Raw genomic sequence first — 21,507 nt, 5'->3', positions numbered from 1 at the left:
CACACACACACACACACACATATTTTTTAACACTAAATATTAGGCATGAAACACTGGAGCCAACCTGCTATCAAATTTTAATAATGTTTCTAGTTAGGTCTATCTAAAGCAACAAGGGCAACCCTCCTCTCTGGTCTCCACACAACAGCTCTCGTGACTATGGAGAGTTTATTTCACTGTGTGTTAATTCTCAGAAGGCAGCATGCAACAGCCAGCAAGACAATTTACTCCTTTTAATAAAACGAGCTTGCCATAAATTTGTGGGCACTGGCCTTTTTTCTCCTCCCCTTTCCTCCTTTCTTGTTTTCCTGTCATCTGAACATTGATAGACACTGAGCCCCTCCATGGACACCCTCGCTCAGTCCTCAGAACAATAACAGTTCTAAATCTCCTGATTGAGGTGGCATAGCTTCAGATGGATGAAAGGCCTGAGTCCCTTGATGTGATATGAAGTTGCCTTGTGCCTTTGGAAAGCACTGGACGACAGACCTGAATCCATTGCAAGTGGTTCTACAACTTTGACAGATACTTCGTATGTATTCATCTGGACAAAGAGCCTCTCCCCATGATGCATTTACAGCCACCACCAGCACTTTGTATATCTCTTTCCTGACAACTTAGGGCTAGGTGTGTATTTGAAAACCTCAGATAAAACCCAAAGAATCCCAAGATGAGGGCCCCCAATTTCACACATCATTTAGAAGATCCTCCCTTCCGGTCCCTTCCTCCCCCATGGCCACATAGGTGGGTAAGCTAACCTTGTATTAGCTGGTAGGGATGCAGATCCAGGATGGATCTGGTAGACTTTGGAAGAAGGAATGCCGGGTCATAGAGGTCTGCCAGCCATATGCTTCTGTCCCCCATTGCTGCCCCAGACTCAGGAAATCAGCCGGTCCTTTTCCAGTACCATTTCCACATTCTTATTCCCCAATCAGCATTCAAGCCCACATCCCAAAGTCTGCATCATTATAAAGACAGAAGAGAACACTCTTCTCACATGCACGCCTTTAATAGCATGAAAGTGGCGAGGAAGAGGCAAACACTGGGTCAGCTCAACATTGCTTTTCACTCTCATGTTAGTGTGGGTGATGCGCACATTACCAAAGGGACAACATTTCTTTGGGGAGGCAAATGAGGAAGGGGACAAGTTCATAAAAAGAAACGCGACAATGTCACATCAGTGCAACATCTGAGAACTCCCTCCTGCCATGGCCCAGTGGCTCCCGTAGGTCCATATCTTCAAGGACTTGTGATTGGTCCTTCAAGAACAAAACGCAGAACCAGTCTCCACATTCTCAGGAAGAGTCCACACAGAAGACATGGTAACGTTCCATCCTCTTTATAGCTTCCTTTGGATTTGATGGGAAAGGTGAGACACGATCAGCGTTCTCTACCTCCTGAACTCTAGGATATCAACAAGAATAACAGCCCAGTGGGGTTGCCACTGCGTACAGTATCTTGAGCTTTCCCGATGCATTTCTGCACCCATTTTAATCAACCCAGACAAAAACCATCTGGTTTACAAGCCAGAAAGTGAAAGCCACAAGTGATTCATCCAGGATCATACAGACAGGCTTGGACAATTGTGGCCAGACTTTGGGTAGCACAATCCATGCTCCACACTTTGCAGCAGGACACTGTACGGTGCTTCTAACTTGTTGTCCCTACTCTGAGGGACACTCTGCATATTCACTCAGACTGCTTGCCAGCTAGCAATGCTGTCCAACTAGACAATCATTTTTTTTAAAGAAAAGAAACTTCTTTGAAAAACATGAAAAATCTTCTCTTACAAGTACATGTAGATTAAAAAAATAAATGTGGCTTCCCTCTGTCTCGCTGCTTTATGGATGTCTTTCCCAGATGAAAAGGCCCTGCTGAGGAACAGTTCACCGACCTCTCATTTCTATGTACACATAATACTCCTTATAATAGCAGGACCTTCGCACTGGGAAATTACTTGCTAAATCTTTCCCGCTGGCTCACAGCTTGGCCTGTCAACTTCTGCCAGATATGAGACATCTGGACTGGTGCAACAAAACAGGACAAATTCAAAGAGCTGTATCCCAGATGTGAACGAGGACAGCTGTCCTTGGGAGTCTGTCACAAGACTAGCTCAGAGTGTTCAAATTCCCATGTCCTTGCTCCACCTGCGTCTCACCATTGCTTTTACATGACTGGAAAAGCATAGAAGAGGTTGACCAGATAGCCGCATGAAACACTAAGCTGACAGCCATAGAGAAGCAGTGATGGCCCCATGCTTCATGATCATGTGATGGTGCTCAAGACCCTGTGGCAGGAAGTAGTGTGGAACCCACTATCAGGTTAAGGACTTCGGAGGAAGGTTGCCATCTGAGGGTGGGGCTCATTCTTCTCTTGTCCAGGCAGCATTCAGGCACACTGATCTGGTATGTGCTTGGCTTTGTAAAAACCAGCAAAGACCCTACTCATACTGTTTCTGTCTTGGGAAGGGTCACTGGCCCCGAATGCTTGCTTGGGGAGGTGACTGGAAGAAAAGCTTGTTCCGAACCAGGTTTAGAAATATCTGGAAAGATACTCTGTAGTCGTGCAAACTTCTGTAAAAAGCAAAATGAAAAGATTTTGAGAAATAAGTTATTGGGAAAACTTGGCAGTTGTCACACCACTCCCCAAGAGCTATCTGGACACCTCATTTAGGAAGCACTTATTATACTCACCACCCCTCATTCTTTACAACCTATAAGTACCACTTCCCTGATGTTTCCAAATCTCACCAGGAGGCTCACGGATTTCCAAGTGCAGTGCTCTCTAGCTCCTGCTGCCCCAAATGTGGAAAGCCAGTTCCTGTGGAAGCAGATAGCTGCCAGCAAGAAACCAGAGGCAGCCATCTTGAATGTCCTGTCTGACCATCCTAGTTATCTTCTTATGAACAGACAGCACTGCTGACAAAACTGCAAGCTCTAGGAGGCCGGGGACGTATCCACCACGTCTATCCTATGCAGCGGTTGGCTGGATGCTTTGTACACAGTAGGTTCTCATGGAAGTCTTTCGCTTTATTGTATATGTTTGTTTTTTATTGGAAAAGTATTTAAAATAAAGCCTCTATTTTATTTAAATCACATTTATGAAATGTTCTACATTTATTAATAGCACCACCAAAAATACATATACCTTAAGAACCCTCTTCAGATTAACTAATGTAATCATTCTTGGAGAAATTGATAACATCCAGGAAAAAAAATCTTAGTATATTCCTCAACAATTCATTTCAAAGTCATGAATATTGCAAAAATACACTTTTTCACCTTTGACTGATTATGAAACACCAGTATTTCATTTTGTTCTGGTTTTTTAAATAAGCTCCTGACCGAAATCTTTATTCACTTATAATAATTTTATATAGCTACGGGATATGATGCGATGTTTATTGATTGGTTTTTAGAATAGAAATCAGAAACAGGAAAAGGGACAGGCAGCTGGATACCAGGACATGGTAGATGAGAGGACAATAACCATCCCTGAGTTGGCTCCAGGATGAGTCTATCCTGCTCCCTGTGTAGCTAGTCCTGGTGGCCTTGAGACATATGGACATGGTTGTTTCCCAGTTGGGCAGAGTCCCAGATGGCCCTGTTCCATGAGGTCCATAGTCAGTCCATGTGAATAGCCAGGCAAAAATGGGCTTAAGGGACTTCCTGCTGGAGCCTATGACCAATAAATAGCTAAAGGGCATGCCAGGAATGCCCCAGTACTGCCAGGCATCCCCCACTCCAGAGGGGACCTTTTGGGTACCCCAGTGTTCCTACTTCTTAGGATCAAGTCCTAAAAAGGATGCAAAGTATTGAAAACGTAAGCAGACCCACTAAGAGAAAACAAACCCAGAGCAGTGTGATCAAAGCTGCAAGAAAAAGGCCTCTGCCCCAAGGTGGTGGATGAAGACATTGTGATCACAAATCCTTCAGGTCTCTATGGGATGCTTTAGACTTTCCTCCACAACCCCACCTATATTACACAGGCTTGACACAACGTTCCACGTGTCTCACTAAATCAAAAGCAAGCTGGAGGGATCCCAGAGCACTTCCCAGCGTGGAGGCCTCAAATGTCCAGCCTTTAGTGGGTGAGCGTTCAACGATTCACACGGTCTACAAGACCTACAGGAATCAGTCGGACCCCAGGGACCACGTCACAGTCACAGGTGTTTTGAAAAGATACTTACACAAGTGAAAATGATGAGCGTCAGGTAGAAAATGACCAGAGAGAAGAGCAGCACAGCTTCGGCCCTGTACTTCCGGAAAAGAGATTCTGCAGCTTCCTTGGGGCATCCTTAAGAAAGAAAAGGAACCTATAAAGACACTGGAGAACTCATCTACCCTGCTCCATTCCTGCTTCCTCTAGTCCTAAGGTGTCCATCCCTGCCCTCAGTTCAGGGAAGACCGGTTGTGGTGGCATTGACTGAAGTCTTAAGTGATTGCTCTCACATTGCTCTGGCTGTATGCCCACGGGATGAGTAGGATGTTTGCTGAGCTTCCAGGGTCATGAACTACCTTAACTTCTTGTGACTAGGTGAACTCTTGGGTGAGTGACCACAATTTGAGGTCACTCAAACTAGAAAATGAAACTGGGAATCTGCCTGTTCTTGTACAAGAAATCCAGAGCTTTGTTTTATCTGTCTTCTTGAGACAGGGTATCATGTAGCCCAAGTTGGCCTTGAACTCACCATGCAACAGAGGTAACTCAGAGCTCCTTGATCTTTCTGCCTCTCCCTTCTTAGTGCCCAGATTATAGGCATGTGCTCCCATCCCTGGGTTTTATTGGCACTTCAAACTGAACCTAGGGTTTCCTGCATGCACACTGAGCATTCTACTGTCCCCAGTCCCTCAACTGCGGTTCTTAGAGCAGGCCAGCAGCATGGGGTGGAAGGACGAACTCTCTCAGGATGCTTGAGGCCACGGCTATGACACTAGAGGAGGGCAGAAGGGAGGCCCCAATCAGGAACAGTAGGAGAGAAGGGCCGTGTCTCATTCAGACAGTAGCTGATGCTTGGCTTGCGCTGCAGTGAGGTTGCCAATGGGCTTGGCTCACCGCCTGGGCAGGGACAGGCAGCGGGCAGACGATTCCAAGAAATTGTTCCCTTGAGTCTTATGGAGCTGAGATTAGATTCCAAAATGTAATGCATGGTCTAGGAAAAGATTCTCATGAGGGTCTATAACTCAATGGAAAAGGTTGAGAGACGTTATCTTAGGGAACCCTAACAACGACTGAGTATTCTGTCTACCTCAGGCACCGTAATATTAAATTACATAATATTAAATTAAATAGTAAATTACCTAGTGTAATATCTCATTAAACTCAACAACAAACTCAACATACAGATGTTACAGGCCCCATTTGAGAGATGAGGCTTAGATTAAAACAGTGGCAAAAACAGCCACGCACTAGTGAGTGTCAGCGTTAACATCTGAGCTAGATCAGAGCAACTCATTCCATCTGGCCCTTCACTTGGAGGCAACACTGCGTTTGAAGAGAAGATGGAAGGCAATCTGCTATGCTCTTCACTTCCTCTCTGTCCCCCAGAACTCTCCCTCACCGGGCTATTCTCATTTCTTATCCATTTGAATATTTGTTGAGGGCCTACTGTGTACCGAGAAATACAGAACAGAGACTAGCTTGTCCCTGGGGAAGATGTATATTTAGCTACTGCATTCATTTCATGGCAAGTGGACAATGGGTCACAAAGACAAGCAAACCACAGCATAGTGCTGGATGTTAGAAAGGGTGTGAGGTCTTTGTGTCTGGCGGGGACGGAAGTGAGCAGAGCGCAAATGCTGCCTGGCTCTTTAAAGAGTGCTCATGGTCTTGGGATGTGAAGATTATTAACTTAGTTCTAAGATATGGGACATGAGGAAAGTCTAACTGTAGTGCAAAACCAGGGCCTGAGTGACAACATGTTTGTCATTTCTGGCCTTAGTGCTTGCAAATGTCCGGCAAAAGTCAATGCATAGATTAAGCCACATAGAGAAAAAAAAAAATCATGCTGTCCTTCAGAGGAATTGGTTTCCAACCAAGATGTTTTCCTAAGCTGCAGGGTCAGATTCTGGAAGAGGAGAGACTTTGGGGCACACAGAAAGCACACCCCCAGTCTGTGGGAAGAAAAGCCAAGTGAGCTCACCTGTCACTTTCAAAGCCACAGTGCCACTGAAGTTGCGCTGCCCTCCCAGCTCCTGCAGGGCACACCTGTAGATACCAGAGCTGCAGACAGTAGTGTTCTGGATCGTCAGGGAGTAAGACCTTGTCCTGGGATCCTCGAAGGAGTCGTTTTGCCTGCTCTGGGGGAGCTCCAGCCTCTCATTGCCACCCTCTGAGAGCTGTGAAGAAGCAACAGGGAGTCACACTTACTGACAGACTGACAGGAAGGTCTCACAACTTGTTTTCACAAATCCCCAAGAGTGCTTGCATCAAGGAGAGAGGAGAATCTCCAAAAACCTCTCTCAGGCTCGGGTCACTTTGAAACCAGATCAGAATGTGATCTGTGATTGGGGCATCAGTGATCCACCCTCTACCTTGCAGGGGCGGGCAAGTCACCTGGGGACCATGGCGCAGTATGCATCACCCTGGGTTGGATTTTATTCTTGTTGTTTCCTTTTAAATTTTCTTTTTTCTTTCTTTCTTTCTTTCTTTCTTTTTTTTTTTTTTTGCTTTGTTTTGTTTGTCTGTTGCAGATGCCAAATCATCCACTCACAGGTTCTTAATTTTGGATGCCAGTCTGTTTCTTGGACAACTTCCTAAATCTCTTTAAAAAACAAACAAAACAAAAACACTGCCAGACTACTCAACCAAACCCCAGGTACAGATGAGCAAAGACCCCTGTTAGCTAGCACCTTCAGTGTTCAAGGTCACAAACAATGTATAACTGACCATGTTTGTCTCTCTTCTAAGGCAGGAAGATGCTAATGAGAACGGCGTGAGGAGGTTTTAGGAGTCATATCAAACTATGGAGGGAAGGACAGTGACAGGACATCCTGATGGACTAGATGCTAAGCCAGCCAAGCAATTTATTTTTTTTTAATTTATTGCTAAATTATATATTTTTAATTTCTCTTGGGCTATCTTGGAGATGCAGTTGTGGGTTGTTTTCAGTATCTTCTTCTACTTAAAGATGTGACATACACCACATTCAATATCTACTCTCGTACCCATACATCTCTTATAGTGTGTACGTGTTTGGGCATGCATGCATGTGCACGTTCATGTGTGCAGGTGTCTGTGTGTGTGCAAGTGCACACACACACGCATTCATGTGTAGAAACTTAGGGACAACCTCAGGGGCATTCCTCAGGTGAGATCCACTTTGTTCTTTGAGACAGGGTCTCTCACGGGCCTGAAGCTTTGCGTGTAGGCTAGCCTGACTGGTTTGTGATTCCCGGATCTGACGCTAGCTCTGAGACTACAAGCCTGCACCTCTGTATCTGGCTGTACTGTGGGTTCTTGCGGCTCGAACTCAGGCCTTCATGCTTGCAAGGCCTGAATGCATTTCTAATGGGCTCTCACCAGTTGGTTCCTTCACCTAAACAGCTTTAGGTCCATCTAACCGTTTGACACCACAGCACACTGTTTACAAGGTTCACGCTCAGAGAAATGTGCAGTTAATTTTTAAAAAAAAATGCCTCATAATATTTTCAATAAATTTACAATTTTGTGTTGGGCCACATGTGTCCTTCGGGCAATAGGTTGGCCACACCTTAATTAAAAGCTTCTAAAACAGCTTTTCAGTAACAGTAAAGCAAAATATTGCTTTCAGCGCTGGCAGGGAGTCAGCATCCCCAAACAACCTGGAACTGCCCTTTTCTGCTTGGCTGGAGACCAGTAGGAAGGCTTGGAACAAATGACAACCCCCACCTCTCTCTACTGTCATAACAGCGCCCAAGAGTCACCTCAGAGGAGTGGACAAATTACCAGACTTCTCTATGCCAGCAGTTGAAACAGTGAACGGGGAGTGTGCTGCAGTTCCTCGGCATTCAAAGGGGACTCTGGCAGGGAAATAGATAGCCAAGGGGTTGTACACCCCTACAATAAAGGTGTACACACTCACTTATGTGTGTCTGTATGAACACACACGCACACACTCAGGGTCAGTGGAAGCCAAGCAAAGCACAGCAAGGTCACCCAGTTCGGTCCCAGCTTTGAGAGTGCTGACATTCCTGTGGAGTGGGCGACAGAGACATCTGCTGGTAGGTTTATGCGCACTCCCAGAACTCCGCTGAAAAGAATGGCTCTTCTCAGTCTGTCTGCGAACATAAATCCCATTTCTTGGCAGTCCTTCCCATTTTAAGAAGTTTCTTACTAAATAATCAAGACTCTCCAGGTGAAAGCTAAAATCTGGGGCCTTTGGAGGTTCAAAAATACAACAAGACTGGCACCGAGGCCTTGGTTTAGCAGCAAAGTGCTTGCTGTACAAGCATGAGTTCCTGAGTTCAATCCCCAGCCCTGACATAAAACAACTTGGTGCGGTAGGCACATGTCCATAATCCCCATGCTGGGCCAGTAACAGGGGGATCCATGGGGCTTGAGAGCCAGTCAGTCTAGTCCAACTGAGGAGCCCTGGGTTCAATGGAAGACCCTGTCTCAAAAAAATAAGGCAGGGAGTGATTGAGTGACAGCCAACAATGACTTCCAGTCTCCACACTCATGCATACGCATGCACACATACATGGGAGCATGCGTAAACACAAAGCAACCAAAGGAGGTGGCTGAAGAGCCATCAGAGGAATAAAGAACATCCAAATGATTCTTGGACAAGTAGAGGCAGTGCCTCATGGCTTATGACTTTCCCCAGCCATGACCATCCAGCAGTGCCAACCTAGGTCAGCTGCCACATGAGACCAGTCTGAGCCGATTAACCCACTTCAGTCTCTGTGCAGTCCTGACCAATGCTCCAGCCATCTCTTTTTTTCTAAATCAACCCTCAATGGCAAATATGCTGCAACAGGCACTTAGCGGTGACCCACCCCCGCTTTCCTCCCGGGAAGCACTTTTCCATCAAGAGGGCCCTCTCTCAGTTCAGAAAAGTCCATGAGAAAGTCAAGATCAAAACCAACAGTACTCCTGGAGCTGCCATATAACCCACCATGCCTGTTTCGATAAAGCTAGCTGCTGGGACTCAAGAAGCCGGCTGATGGCAGAGACCAGAGCTGCTTGGCAATAGCCTTTTATCCATCTGCAAAGGAATTCATTTTGTAAAAAGGCACCTCCAACAGCAAGGAGTACACTTTGTGGTCAGATTTCTATGGGCTTCCAGAACAATTCTAGCGATTCGATTCCAGTTGCTAGTAGCAACACCAAAGCCAGGTGAGGCAGTGAGGACAGAAGGAAGAAACAATGGGAGATGCGGAACAGCCAGATTCTGCCTTGCTGAGCCATCCCACCTATCAGTGGAGTTACAGTCAAATACCTCCTCCGCTCTCACAGCTCTCCTCCAAAGACCCTTTCTCCCCGGGACCACAGAGAACCAGTGCCCGAGAGCTAGCATAACCAAGAACTCCTGCTCAATGACCGACAGCATTCTGCTTGATAAGTAACCACAGCGGTGTCACATCTTATCCATGGGAATCTACCCAAGACCTTTAGTGGGTTTCTGAAATCACAGGTAGAACTGAGGCTGTCTTTGGAAAAGCACAGCGGTTTCTTTCCTATACATACTCACTCGGACAGTGTGGCTTTTAAACCAGGTGGAGGCTTTCTATGCACATTTTCTGCCCACAAAATTAATACCTTTTCTATCTCACTCAAACTTTGACGACACACTATGATCATGACTTTACAGTGCAAGGCAGGACAACAGAACAAGGAAGCATTTCTCTTCCCTTCTTCAAAATATCGGGATAAAGGATTCAATCTTCCCATCGACCTCAGCAGAGAGCTTGTATTCTCCTCTTTTCTCGGTAACTCCTCTGTTCCCTTAAAGGAAGCACTTTGTGGTTTTTCTTGGGCATACCCAAATCGCTAGCATCACTACTCTTGTGCGTTGAACCCATTATTAAGCAAAATATGGGAGACATGAATGTAAGCAAGTATATCTGATACTAAGCGTATCTGACAGCCATGAAGACTGCTCGTGGCGGAAGGCAGCTATACTGTGTAGCTAAGCTGAACGGAAGGGAGATTCGCATCCCAGACAGGACAAGGTGTGAGGCTTTTATCACACTACTCGGAACAGCAAACAGCGTAAACCTTGCGAATTGTTTATTTCTGCAATGTTTCATTTAAAATGTTTAGGCTACAGTTGGCCACAGGTCCTTGAGATGGAAAAAGGCAAAGTCATGGGTAAGAGGACACAACAGCCAGTGTCATACAGCACACCCGGGAGTATTTCCTAGCCCTCTCCTCGTTCATGTTTGAGGTATTGCAATGTCTGCTGCCCTTTGTTTTGTCGTTTTAAGATATAACTATCCAAAGGATGGGGGGGGGGGGGGGAGACAGACCTTTTTTTTTTTCCTGTGACTCTGAGAAATACAAGATCTCTCCACTACTGTAAAAGGAGCAACCAGTTTTGTTTTTGTTAGGTGCTCAAAACCAGAGTGTAGCACTGTGGTTGCCCTGGAAACCCCTTATGTAAAACTCCAAATGATTCTCAAAAGACCCGTGGCCAGGCTCATGTCATCTTGCCATGTCAAATGAACCAGCAGTGACCAAAACAGCCCTGGGCGGTGAGGCAGCAGGAACGCAGACTCACGAATGGACCAATCCCCTCTTTGCCTTATTCTCTGAGTCCCTGTACTTCTGAGCATTGGAACTGGCTCAAAATCAGCCACTGGCAAGAGCAGCTTTTTAAACATTCCAAGTCTGAAAGTGTTTCATTGCTTCTTTGCAAAAGCAGTTTAGGAAATAGTAATTTCTAACAAAAGGAACCCTCCGCTTCATTCAGAGCCCAGCATAATTGACGGGAACTGTTTAATCGCGCTCTGCGATGCTGATATTACTGTTCAGCACGTGAAAGCACAACATAATTTGGGCAAATTAATTCCTCAAAACGCTCATTCCAACGCTCTTTTAAATATCCACACTCTGTGGATTAACTTTTATGCTGACAACTGAGCTTTTTTTATTGAATTATGAAAAAAACAATATGCGACATCCTGTTTTGAGAAAACCCAAGGACTTTGGTTTGTCTTACAGCCTCCAATTTGCATAAAGGCCTAAATATCATATTCTTTCTCTGAGACAGACATTTGACCTTAAAGAAACCACAAGACCTAAATTAAACCGAGTTTTCCCTTTAATTCGCCGAACATAACATCAAGCAAACACAAAGTACTGATTTTAAAGAGCATGTGAATTAAAAAGCTTTTTAAAAAATAAGTGATAGATAAATTTGAAGAAGCACAAACTAAATCAATAATACTGGGATGGAACCCGTATTTCAACTAAGAACTATTGCAGCAAATGTTTTTTTAAAAACAAATATGTAGTTTTATTCAAATACACGACAATTAATCAGGGAAGCCTGTGGCAGGGAAGCCTGTGACCCCAGCTACTCAGAAGGCTGAGACAGGAGGATTGAAAGTTCAAGGCCATCTTAGCCAACTCACAGAAACCTTGTCTCAAAATAAAAAGCATATGGAGGGTTTGGAAACTTGGGAAATGGCAAAGAGGACAAAGTCCTTGCTGTGCAAGTTTGAAGCTATGAGTTCAAGTCCCCTACCTACCTAAAAGTCCAGGTGTGTCTGTAACCCCAGTACTAAGAGGGCAGAGATGGGTGAGCGAGCCCAAGTGACTCAGGTCAATAGGTCTAACTCAAATAGTGAGATTCAACCAAGAAATCTTGTCACAAGAAAATAAAGGTGGGGAGTAATCAAGGCATCCTCACTTCAGGTTCTAGCCTCTGCAAGCACAGGCACAGGCACACAACACATACACACACACCATACACACACAATACACATACACATCACACACACACACACCATGTGAACTTCCTAGAAATGACCAAATTTGTTTGCAAAGGCAAGCAAGGAGCTTTGGTCACAAAGGAGAGGCCTGAGATCATCAGATATCAGATTTGATAAAATTTTGGTAAAGCATGGTAGGAAAAGAAAGGTTTCTTTTGGAAGAAAAAATAGCACAGAATTTGAATATTTCATTTACCAATTTGATAAACCGCAGTGAAAGAGGGAGACACCAAATGTTCAAAGGTGTCAACGCATTAATCTGCTGTATCCCAAGCACGCTGGAGCAGCTTTGTGTTAACTGCATTTCCTGTGCACTAACATTCTTGTACTTTGGTTTTAACTCAATTAGTGCTAATATAATCCCCATTCATCATTAAAAAACAGCTCTTTATAATGTGCAAAATAGTTTGGCTCTGAGTTTGATGTCATAATATGGATAAAATGTATGAGCATTAATGTCAGGTCTTTTTTTCTGAGTGTAGTTTTATTAGGAAAATGATTTTCTACTTTGAAATGTACTGGGTCTAACAGACAGAGTTGGATTTATGGCTGTTAACAAGAGTAATGAGTACAGCAGAGGTGGCTTAATTAAGAGCGTTGGCTTTGGAGTGGGGTAGAATGGGAACCATTCCCAGCCCTACCACCAATTCTTCTGTTCTTGGCCAACTGGTGGAGCAGCTCGTTTGTACCCACTGGGCCCAGGACGGAGTGACCACATCTTAGAAAAGTGGCGTGAAGATATTTATGGTGTTGCATGCCTACCCTAAGTCTGGTGGTAATCATAAGCAAAGTCCTAAAGATGTTAATTTTTGAAAATACATAGCCAAGGCTTAATTCAGCATGCTGAAGAGTTCATTGCACACAGCAAGGATGCATTCTGAATAAATGAATGAATTTGAGAAATAATGAAAACATAACGAGCACATCGGCTTCCAAATCAGATGGACTGAAGTCAAGCCTGAGCTTCTCCGTTAGCTAATCGGGTCATTTTCAGTCAGTCACTTCATCCCTGCATTTCCTTCCCTTGTCTAGAAGGAATCTGTTACAAGATATTTTCTCAAACGAGAAACACTCCTGGGCACTGTGGAGTTGGGAGAGTGGGGGAGAAGCTGTCGCCATAACTGGTTGTTTTCCCCTCCATCCACAGACTCTCAGCTCATCCTTCCAGCTCTAGTAAAACTGTCCTAGAAATCTCAGTCCATTGCTCTAGGGAGAAATCTCATGTTCAAGTGGCGTGTGTGTGAGCGTGTGTATGGTGTGTGTGTGTGTGTGTATGATGTGTGTGTGTGGTGTGTATGATATATGTGTGGGAGGTATGGGGTGTATGGGATATGTATGTGTGTGGTGTGTGTGTATGTGTGTATTGTGTGTGTGTATGATGTGTGTGTGTGGTGTGGGGTGTACGGGGTATGTGTGTGTGGTGTGTGTGTGCATGTGTGTGGTGTGTGAGTGTGTGTGTATTGTGTGTGTGTGTGTGTGATATGTGTGGGAGGGAGGTGTAGGGTGTACGGGTTATGTATGTGTGGTGTGTGTGGATGTGTGTGGTGGGTGTGTGTGTGTTCATGTGTATGCATGTGTGTGTGTGTGTTCATGTGGGCGCATGTGCATGTGAAGACCAGAAGACAACCTCAGTTGCCCCTTTAGGCACCAACTAATCTTGTTTCTGTTTGTCTTTCCAGATAGAATCTCTTATTGGCCAGGAGCTCTTTTGATTGGCTAGGCTAGCTAGCCAGTGAGCTCCATGGAGCTACACCACCACACCCTACGTTTTCTCGCTGGTCCTGGAGATCCGAGGCACACACTTTCACAGCAAGGACTTCACTGTCTAAAGCATCCCTCCAGCCCATGTCGGCTGACCATTATGTCTCCAAAACACCACAGCATTCTGATTCTCTCAAGCATCTTTTTAATAAAGCAGAAAAGCCTTTTGAGGCTGGGATCATAGATAGCAATGCTGAACCCTTCATTATTCTCAGCAACCATCCTGAAATTGCCATCATGGGGTACCTATTGGACTCTGAGTTCATGTCCTTCACAGAACCACAAGAACCCCTTGAGTCTAGCGGAGGTCTGGCCTGACATCCCACGGCCTCAGAGACTAGTTGGGACGGGCACACAGTGCAATCATAGCCACTTAAGAATAGTTGGAAACTTGTCCTATTAAAAGAAAAACCCAACCAGAAAGATATTGTTTGGGGGGAGGGAAATATGCAAGCGTGTGTGTCAGCTACTATTTCCCTGCCAGGAGGAAGCTAGCAATAACATCAATACAAAGGTTGGGAAAGAGGAGAGATGAAATATCAGCAAGCCTGAGGGATGTTCACATACCTCTAAGCCCAGCTTTTCTTACAGAAAAGGAACTATTTTGATGTATATATAATGGGAATGTTAAAAATAAAATAAAATAATCTAATACATCATGGAAAAACCAACACAGTTCCTTTTCTTTAAGATAGAATTGCAATTCCTTGTAACAGGAAGTCTTAACTGATGGGGACACACACAGACTACTACATAAGTGTGGCATTTAGGGAACTCTGCCCATGTGGCCCCAGCTTCTGAATCAGTCCTACATATGTGCCATCTTTCCTCAAAGAATGACACCCCAGAACTGACCCAGAAAGTCTGGTCCACGGTGACTGCAGATGCAGCAACTAACATCTTCCTTTTCCAGAAGTCCTTCTTCATCTGGACCTACAATCCTCTCCAGCCACCAGCTCTTCTGGGATCTATCCTCTTTAGAGAACTCAGATTAGAACACGCAAGTGACTCATTAGTGCTCCAAGAAACTGTCACGTGATGTTACCATAGCCCGGTCTTCCAGTCAGTACTAGTTCCACCTAGCGCACACAGGAACTTGATCCAGTGCACCTCCATGAAAACACAAAACCACCACCAACAAGGCACACACAAATCCAAGATTCCAAAAGATTCCATATACACTCAGGAGTGTGACGGAATATTACCAGGGCAAGATTTTCAGCCCTGCTCTGATTTGGACTCAGGAGTATTGGTACAAAACTTAGGAAAGCGAGGAAGAGTTTAGTCAGTCCAAGCCTGAGAATCAAGTTACTTCCCCGGCACCCATGTTTTAAAAAAAAGAAAGAACTGGGTAAGGGGGTAGAGGTCTGCAGTCCCAGCTCTGGGGGAGGTGGTACAGGAGGATGTCTGAGCTTGCTGGCTGCAGGATCAGTAAGAGAGCCTGTCTAAAAACATGTGGTAGAGAATAATCGAAGAAGATGAGCAAGGTTATCATTCCCATGCATACACACAGTCTTGTGCACACATACACACACACACACACACACATACACACACATTTAGAATCCTTGCTGAAGTGGCTAGAAAGATTATGGAAGCAGTTTTAGTCAGAGGAACCGTTTTCTAGGTAATGAATTTTATTTTTAAGCCTGCCTTACATAAATGCCTATGTCACTGAGGCCTCCTGGAAACTTCTCCTTTTTCCACATGGTGACATAACTAAGAATAACCCCAGGAAACCCAGGCCTCATGTGATCCAGGTTCCCCTTTGTATTTGTGGAAAGCACATGTTTTTCTTTGTTGGTGTTTCTCTTCAACTCTCAGCCTCCCTCTTCCTACCCCCCAAAGAACATGAACAATGCCATGTTCGGTCATGTTCAGCCATGTCCCAAACCTCAATGAGCCACCATTCTCGTCTGGCGGAGGCTTCCGCCATTCTTTCTGAGGTAGACTCATCTTTCCTTGACCGCACAGACAGAAATGGTGATGGAGCAAATCCAAGGGAAAAAGATGTGCTCTGGCCTCCGCTGAGCTAAGCTGATGGGAATTTCATTGGAGGAAAAGAATACAGGCTCCCAAACATTTGTCTTCTCAGACGAGCTACATTCTCCCCATCACCGTGAGAAATGTGCTCTTCCTTAGATTTGTATGACATCATTCTCTGTGCTGAAACTCTTTCAATGGTTCACTACTGCTGAGATGGTATGCCTTGGACTCACTATTGACGTTTGAGTCCTTCCCACTTTGCCTCTATCCTATCACCTCTAGCTTTCTCTGCTGTACCATTTTCCTTTCTGGATCACCAGTGACCTCACTTACACCAAGATGCTTCATGGTTCACTTCTCTGCCCTTGCTTAAGATGCTACTCTAGAAATGTTTGTTTTGTCTCTGAGTGTGGGTGTATACACATGTCTGTTATGTGTGTAGACACCAGATGTCTTCCTCCATCACCCTCCACCTTATCTATCAAGACAGGTTCTTTCAAAGAACTCCCAGATTTGACTAGGTTGACTGGCTAATGAATTTTAGAGATTCCCCCCATCTTTGGCCATCTACACTGGTGTTACAGATCCTAGCCATTGAAGCTTCTTTTTTCACATGGTTGCTGGGGCTCCAAAGACGCCATCTTCTCCATGTTGATTTTGGGATAGCTATCACCAGGCCCAGGAGGCAGCTACAATAGCTATGTAAATATGAAAGACATCCAAAAACCAACTTCACGTCTTTTGTAGCTAGAGCTAAAAGTGATTTCTCCAAGGCATGGAGGGCACATGCCTATGGGGACTGCAGTATTTTTCTCTGATTCTAATATACATACAGTTCTCACATTTCAGATTTTCAGTCCTTCTAAATTTAATATGGAAATGTTTCTTTTTCTCCCAAATAAACATGTTCTTAGATCGCCTCTGAGAATCAAGGAAACACAACAAATGATACCTATTAGCTCACAGATAGTCCCCCGGGGATGACTTCAACCCCTCGGCTCTTTTCAGAGGCCTTGCCCTCAGAGCTCAGCATCACACACTGGTAGAGACAGGAAATATTCACTAAGAGTGACCAGAATCCAGGGCAGACTGCACCCTACTGAGTCAAGGCCAACACACTGGTGTGGTACCTAGCCTCAAGCTGTCAGAGGGCCTGCTTTCCAGTACAGAAATGGAACACAGCACTGGACCAAACTGTCCATACTCTACCCTTGCCAAGGCTTTTCTAAGCCCTGAAGTCAAGTGTGGCCAATTCTCTGAAATCACGGTCTTACTTCCCCTTTCTCCCTTCCTTTGACAATCGTCTAAAAAGAGTTATGTCTTGTGACGCATGGCTGTCCCCACCCCCGCAGTATCACCCAGAGGCCACATCAGATATCCCCTTTCACTTTGCCTCACCGGAGGTTGTCAGGGCTCCTAGCATGATCCAGGATGGTGCTGGATCTGCAGAGTAAATGACTCCTCCTTGTTAGCAGAGGAGGACACCAACCATGCCCAGAGCTGTCTATCTGGAGCTGGGCTCTCTCTTCAAACCTACTGTAGCTTTGTGGAAGCAAGCACAGACACGGCGATGCTCCGTGAAGCACAGTCACAGCCCCTCATGCAGAGCCTTATACTCAACTCTGTCCTCTGAAACCCAATGTAAACAAATATCATGGTCAACAGCCAAAGAATGACGGATCAAAGCATATTTGCCAATGTTCTCAAACTACCTCCTCGTACCCAAGCTGCAACCTATTAGAACTTTAAAGACTAAACTGAGTTACAGTCTCATTGGATACAACTTATTGATTTTCCTATTTCTCCTCCATCATCCACTCTACTTTCAAAGGCAGGAAGAGAAGGCGTCTTCAGGGGTTCCAGTTAGGAGGGCACCGGGCCACAGAGGGAAACGCTGTGCTAGAGGACACTGGGTTGGTGCCATCTGTATTTGGCCTTTGATCTTCTGTGCTTGTCTCTACTGAATTCCTCCAGCCTCCCCATCACTACATCTTAGACACAAAGAATGGAGTCAGACATGGCCCGATCCATCAATGTTTATACAGACACTAACGGAATTCCATCTGCTTTGAGTTTTTGGTAAAAGGTATGAGTTGACTTGCAGGAGTCCTTTCTTAAGCACAGGCCATCGGTGCCAACTGGCTAATTGCAGAATGTTCTATGGGACCCAAGGACGAAATGGCAGACGGAATTTTAAGCCATGTGTCGTTGTGACCACTGTTGTGACTGGCAGGGGACCTGCAAGAGTGTGATTCAGGGTGGCACAAGGTGAAACTTCACTTCAAGGGGCTCTCCCTGCACTATTCCCACACACAGGAAACAGGTTTTACATACCAGATCAGAGACGGGGAAGGGAGGTGAGAAGAACTGGACTCGCCTTCGGTTCTGAGTTCAAATCCCCTACCTCACAGTTCCCCTAGAACATTTCCCAAGGAAACCATAAAGAAAACCCCAGATGCTTCATCCATAAAACAAGGCCTTTCGGTATCTCGCCACGGCCTTATTTCTAGAATTCTCTGTCCATTTTTTTTTTTTTTTTTTTTTTGCCAAACAAACAACAACAACAATGCCAATCTATTCATTTGGGACCTGGAAAATACCAAATATGATGGGACTCATCCAAAAGTCCAAGAAGAAAGAATTCGTATCGATTTCAAGGTGCTTGGTTAGTGGGCTGGCATTGTAATGCTCCTCTAGCCACGGGCCCATGGAGAGGGGATGAGAACAGACATCGCCCTTTCCTTAGCATCACAGCTTCATTCAGAGTAAGCAAGCACTCTACCACCACCACCCTGCCCTCCGCCTTGGGTTTTGTTCTTTGTTTTTTTGTTTTTTTTTTTAGAAAGAAGTTTTAAGGGACCTTCAGGCCAGACCTTGCAAGAACCATGTCCAATAAACAAGCACATACATTACAGTGTTACATCATCTGCCGACATCCAAGGAAAGGTCAAAGGCTAATTGCTATGATTTACTGAACCATTCCAAACGACCCCGTGCGAGAAGATTTAACTTGACAACTGTTTGAACTTCACAGTCTGAAATTTCATCCGCTTGTTTCGTGAGTACTTTTTAATTACTCCCCTGGGGATATTAATGATGCTTTCTTTTTTTAATTACAGTCTGGGAGAGAACATGGTTTCATGTTTGCGCCCTCCTTGAGATGATGATGGCTAAGCCTACTGTCTGGCTGGCTCAGGGACACTTTGTTTTTCTTTACCCAAAGTGATTAAAGTAGAACATCGAGATATCAAGATAGTCTAACAACCCAAGATCTGGAATCTGACAGCTTGGGTCAAAGCCCATGTATTTTGCTCCCCCGCCAGAGCTCTGTCTCTTCATCAGGAAGTAGGAGCAGGCATAGTTCTGGACTCCTAAGGCCACATTGTTCCAGAAGACAGAGGAAGATAATATATGTAAATATTTGTCCCCATAGTCTGGCATATGGTGAGTCCTCAAATACTGTTTTGGTAATATGTTTAAAGTGTTATTGTTTTGACTGCTCAAAAAATTTGGACTCCTGTCCTCTGAGCTCACAGTGAAGAAAGGAGAAATGAGAAGAAATAGCCCCCGCCCCCACTCCCTCTACACCCTGTCCTACAGTGTTCTACCCAGCAGTGTCCTGTGGTCTCCACAGGGCCACCTCCCTCATGCTGTCAGCTTAGATTCAGTAAGAGGGTAGACCCTGGATGCTGGGCAGAACGCAGAAAGAACTGGTGCCATCGCTGTCTTTCGGGGACTGACAACCTATTTGGTTAACTACTTTGGGTTTTGGTTTGATGCTCGGGGTTTCAGCATGCTTTTGCATGTTAAGTAAATACTGTACCACTAAGATACTAGCCTCCAGCCCAAACAATCAGCTTAAGTGGTCAAATACCGCGTGTGCATGCACCTGCATGTGCGCGCGCTTGCGCGCTTACACACACACACACACACACACACACACACACACACACACGTGTCGCCTTGCATGTTTAAACACCAATACAAACTACCCGCTCCCGCAGCATCTTTCACAGCGGGAAGAAGGAAGCCCTGCGTTTTTGTGGAAACTGAGATCAGACAGAGGCTTCCTCAGAGGTAAACCAGCAAATCGGAAAGCCACCCCTGGAGATTGAACTCATTTGCCTTAAAATGGAGCTGGCCTGCCTCCGAAGCTCACTTAAAGAAGGGGTGCAAAGGCCGGCTCTATTAAATTATAGCTGCTTGGCTTTAGCATACAACAGGAATTAAAACTGTGAAGTCTTAAGATGTCGCTGAAAGGAAACCTTTCAAGTGTTGTGCCTTGTGAAACTCAATTTCCCACCACGGGGGCAGAGTCCTCACCCATGGCGAGACCCCTCAGGGGCTGCCTTGGCTGAAAAGAAACGGACACTCCTAACTAACTCCTGTGGCCAACCTAAGTCATTTGAGACCCTTTTTGAGACCTTCCTCTCAAATGTTCCTCTCCCTTCTGTATTTTGAAGGTGTCATGGTCACAAGGCACCAGATATCAGGAGTATGGGGACATGCTTCCTTTCTCATGTCCAAAATCTAGGCCCACGTTGCTTTCTCTGTAGCCTCCTGGCTGTGCCCACAGGTGCCCTGCGGCACGGATCCATTCCTTTGCAAACCTCTGGTGGGATCACTCACATCAAGACGCCTTTGATCATGATCTCCCAGGAACTAAAACGTGAGGGTGCTTGGGCTCTGGATGAGGATGCAGATGAAGCCCAGTGGGAGAAGGTCGAGTATCAGAATAGCTAGAGTATCCAACCGGGGCCCGGGAGACCCAGTCCCTAGTCTGTCTGTCTGCTTCCTCTGTCCCCGCAAAAAACCCACTCAGACCCGGGTCTCGCTTACCTTGGCCCAGGATACCTCGTAGGAGAGTTGCGGGTCCCAAGGCGCTGGGCACGGCAGGTCAGCCGTCTCGGAGCAAGCCACCGTCACCTCCCGCATCGCCATCGCTGGCGCCAGGCTGCAGGCTGCAAGAGAAAGGGTAGAGACAGAGAGGCGTAAGCCAGGCCACCGAGGCAGGTCGCAGGCAGCGTAGGGCGACAGGCTGGGGGCCGTACCATAGCCGAGGAGCAGGAACTGGAGGCCTCGCGACATGGCTGGAGCGCTGCGACACCGTCCAGGCTACTCTCCTGGGCGCGCGCCGCGTTCTTGTACCCCTGCTCGGGACTTCCCCGTGCTCCGGCCCCGGGGACTCCCCAGCCTGAGGAGGCGGGTGGCCTGGTCCCCGCCCCGCGCACGCGTCCCCAAATCCGCGTCGCTGCTGCGGCTGGCCAGCAGTGACAAGCAGCTCCGCGGAACGGCCCCGCTCCCTGTGGCTTTAGAAGCCGCGATGGCACGCGTGACACCGGCTCGATGACCCTCAAGCCCAACCTGGGAACCAGGCCATCGAGCCTTACTTGCAGGTTGAGGGAGGGAGGGTGGGCAGCTTCCTCCGAAGCCCAGGGCTGTGGCGACGTTGTTCCTCTCCAGATTTTGTGATAGGGGCAGATACACTAGACTTCCAGCAAAGTGGCATACGCCTGCAGTTCTTGGCTCCCTGCCTTCTTTCTGGGTTATCATCCGGCCTTGTTTACATTGTTTGAACAAAAGACATCTTTTTATACTAAAGCATTAATTACATGCATGCTCATAAGTATTTTAGAAAACAATGTCTAAAAGAAGATTCAGTCCATCTGCTTCGCACCCGCTCTCCAAGGCTCAGGGACCATGGGAAAGGGGAGGGGGAACAGAAAGATTTTAAGAGCCAGAGGTCTGGAAGGATCAGAATGACACAGTGTCTTTGGGACATGACACCAGGTCTTCTTGAATTCTAGGCATCAATGATGATCTGCCCAAGACCAAGGTAATC

General features: G+C 46.0%; 1 protein-coding gene across 2 annotated transcripts; it reads right to left on the bottom strand.

The window, feature by feature from the left end:
- Positions 1–993: 993 nt before the first annotated feature.
- Positions 994–20,902, bottom strand: Cd83 (CD83 molecule). Of its 2 annotated transcripts, XM_005355098.3 has the most exons (5): positions 20,717–20,857; positions 20,505–20,626; positions 6,143–6,338; positions 4,190–4,296; positions 994–2,573 (listed from the first exon to the last, which is right to left on the bottom strand). In XM_005355098.3, exons 1-5 carry the CDS (start codon positions 20,751–20,753, stop codon positions 2,445–2,447), a joined length of 591 nt encoding a protein of 196 aa, XP_005355155.1. In that variant the 5' UTR covers positions 20,754–20,857; the 3' UTR covers positions 994–2,444. The 2 variants fall into 2 exon arrangements, with proteins under 2 accessions (XP_005355155.1, XP_013204589.1); XM_013349135.2 differs by lacking the exon at positions 994–2,573 and having other exon boundaries at positions 4,210–4,296; positions 6,150–6,338; positions 20,717–20,902.
- Positions 20,903–21,507: the final 605 nt, after the last annotated feature.

Source organism: Microtus ochrogaster, chromosome 16, assembly GCF_000317375.1.
Source record: "Microtus ochrogaster isolate Prairie Vole_2 chromosome 16, MicOch1.0, whole genome shotgun sequence".
Taxonomy (NCBI): Eukaryota; Metazoa; Chordata; class Mammalia; order Rodentia; family Cricetidae; genus Microtus; species Microtus ochrogaster.
The sequence above is the reverse complement of the archived record's forward strand: the minus strand, read 5'-3'. Positions and strand labels throughout refer to the sequence as shown.

Bases quoted from the DNA above. Each gene is read 5' to 3' on its own strand.
- Cd83 (XM_005355098.3), bottom strand. From the start codon at position 20,753: ATGTCGCGAGGCCTCCAGTTCCTGCTCCTCGGCTATG. The intron at 6,339-20,504 runs GTAAGCGAGACC...GCTTCTTCACAG, and splicing joins ACGAGGTATCCTGGGCCAAG to CTCTCAGAGGGTGGCAATGA. The intron at 4,297-6,142 runs GTGAGCTCACTT...TTCTTTCTTAAG, and splicing joins TGTGGCTTTGAAAGTGACAG to GATGCCCCAAGGAAGCTGCA.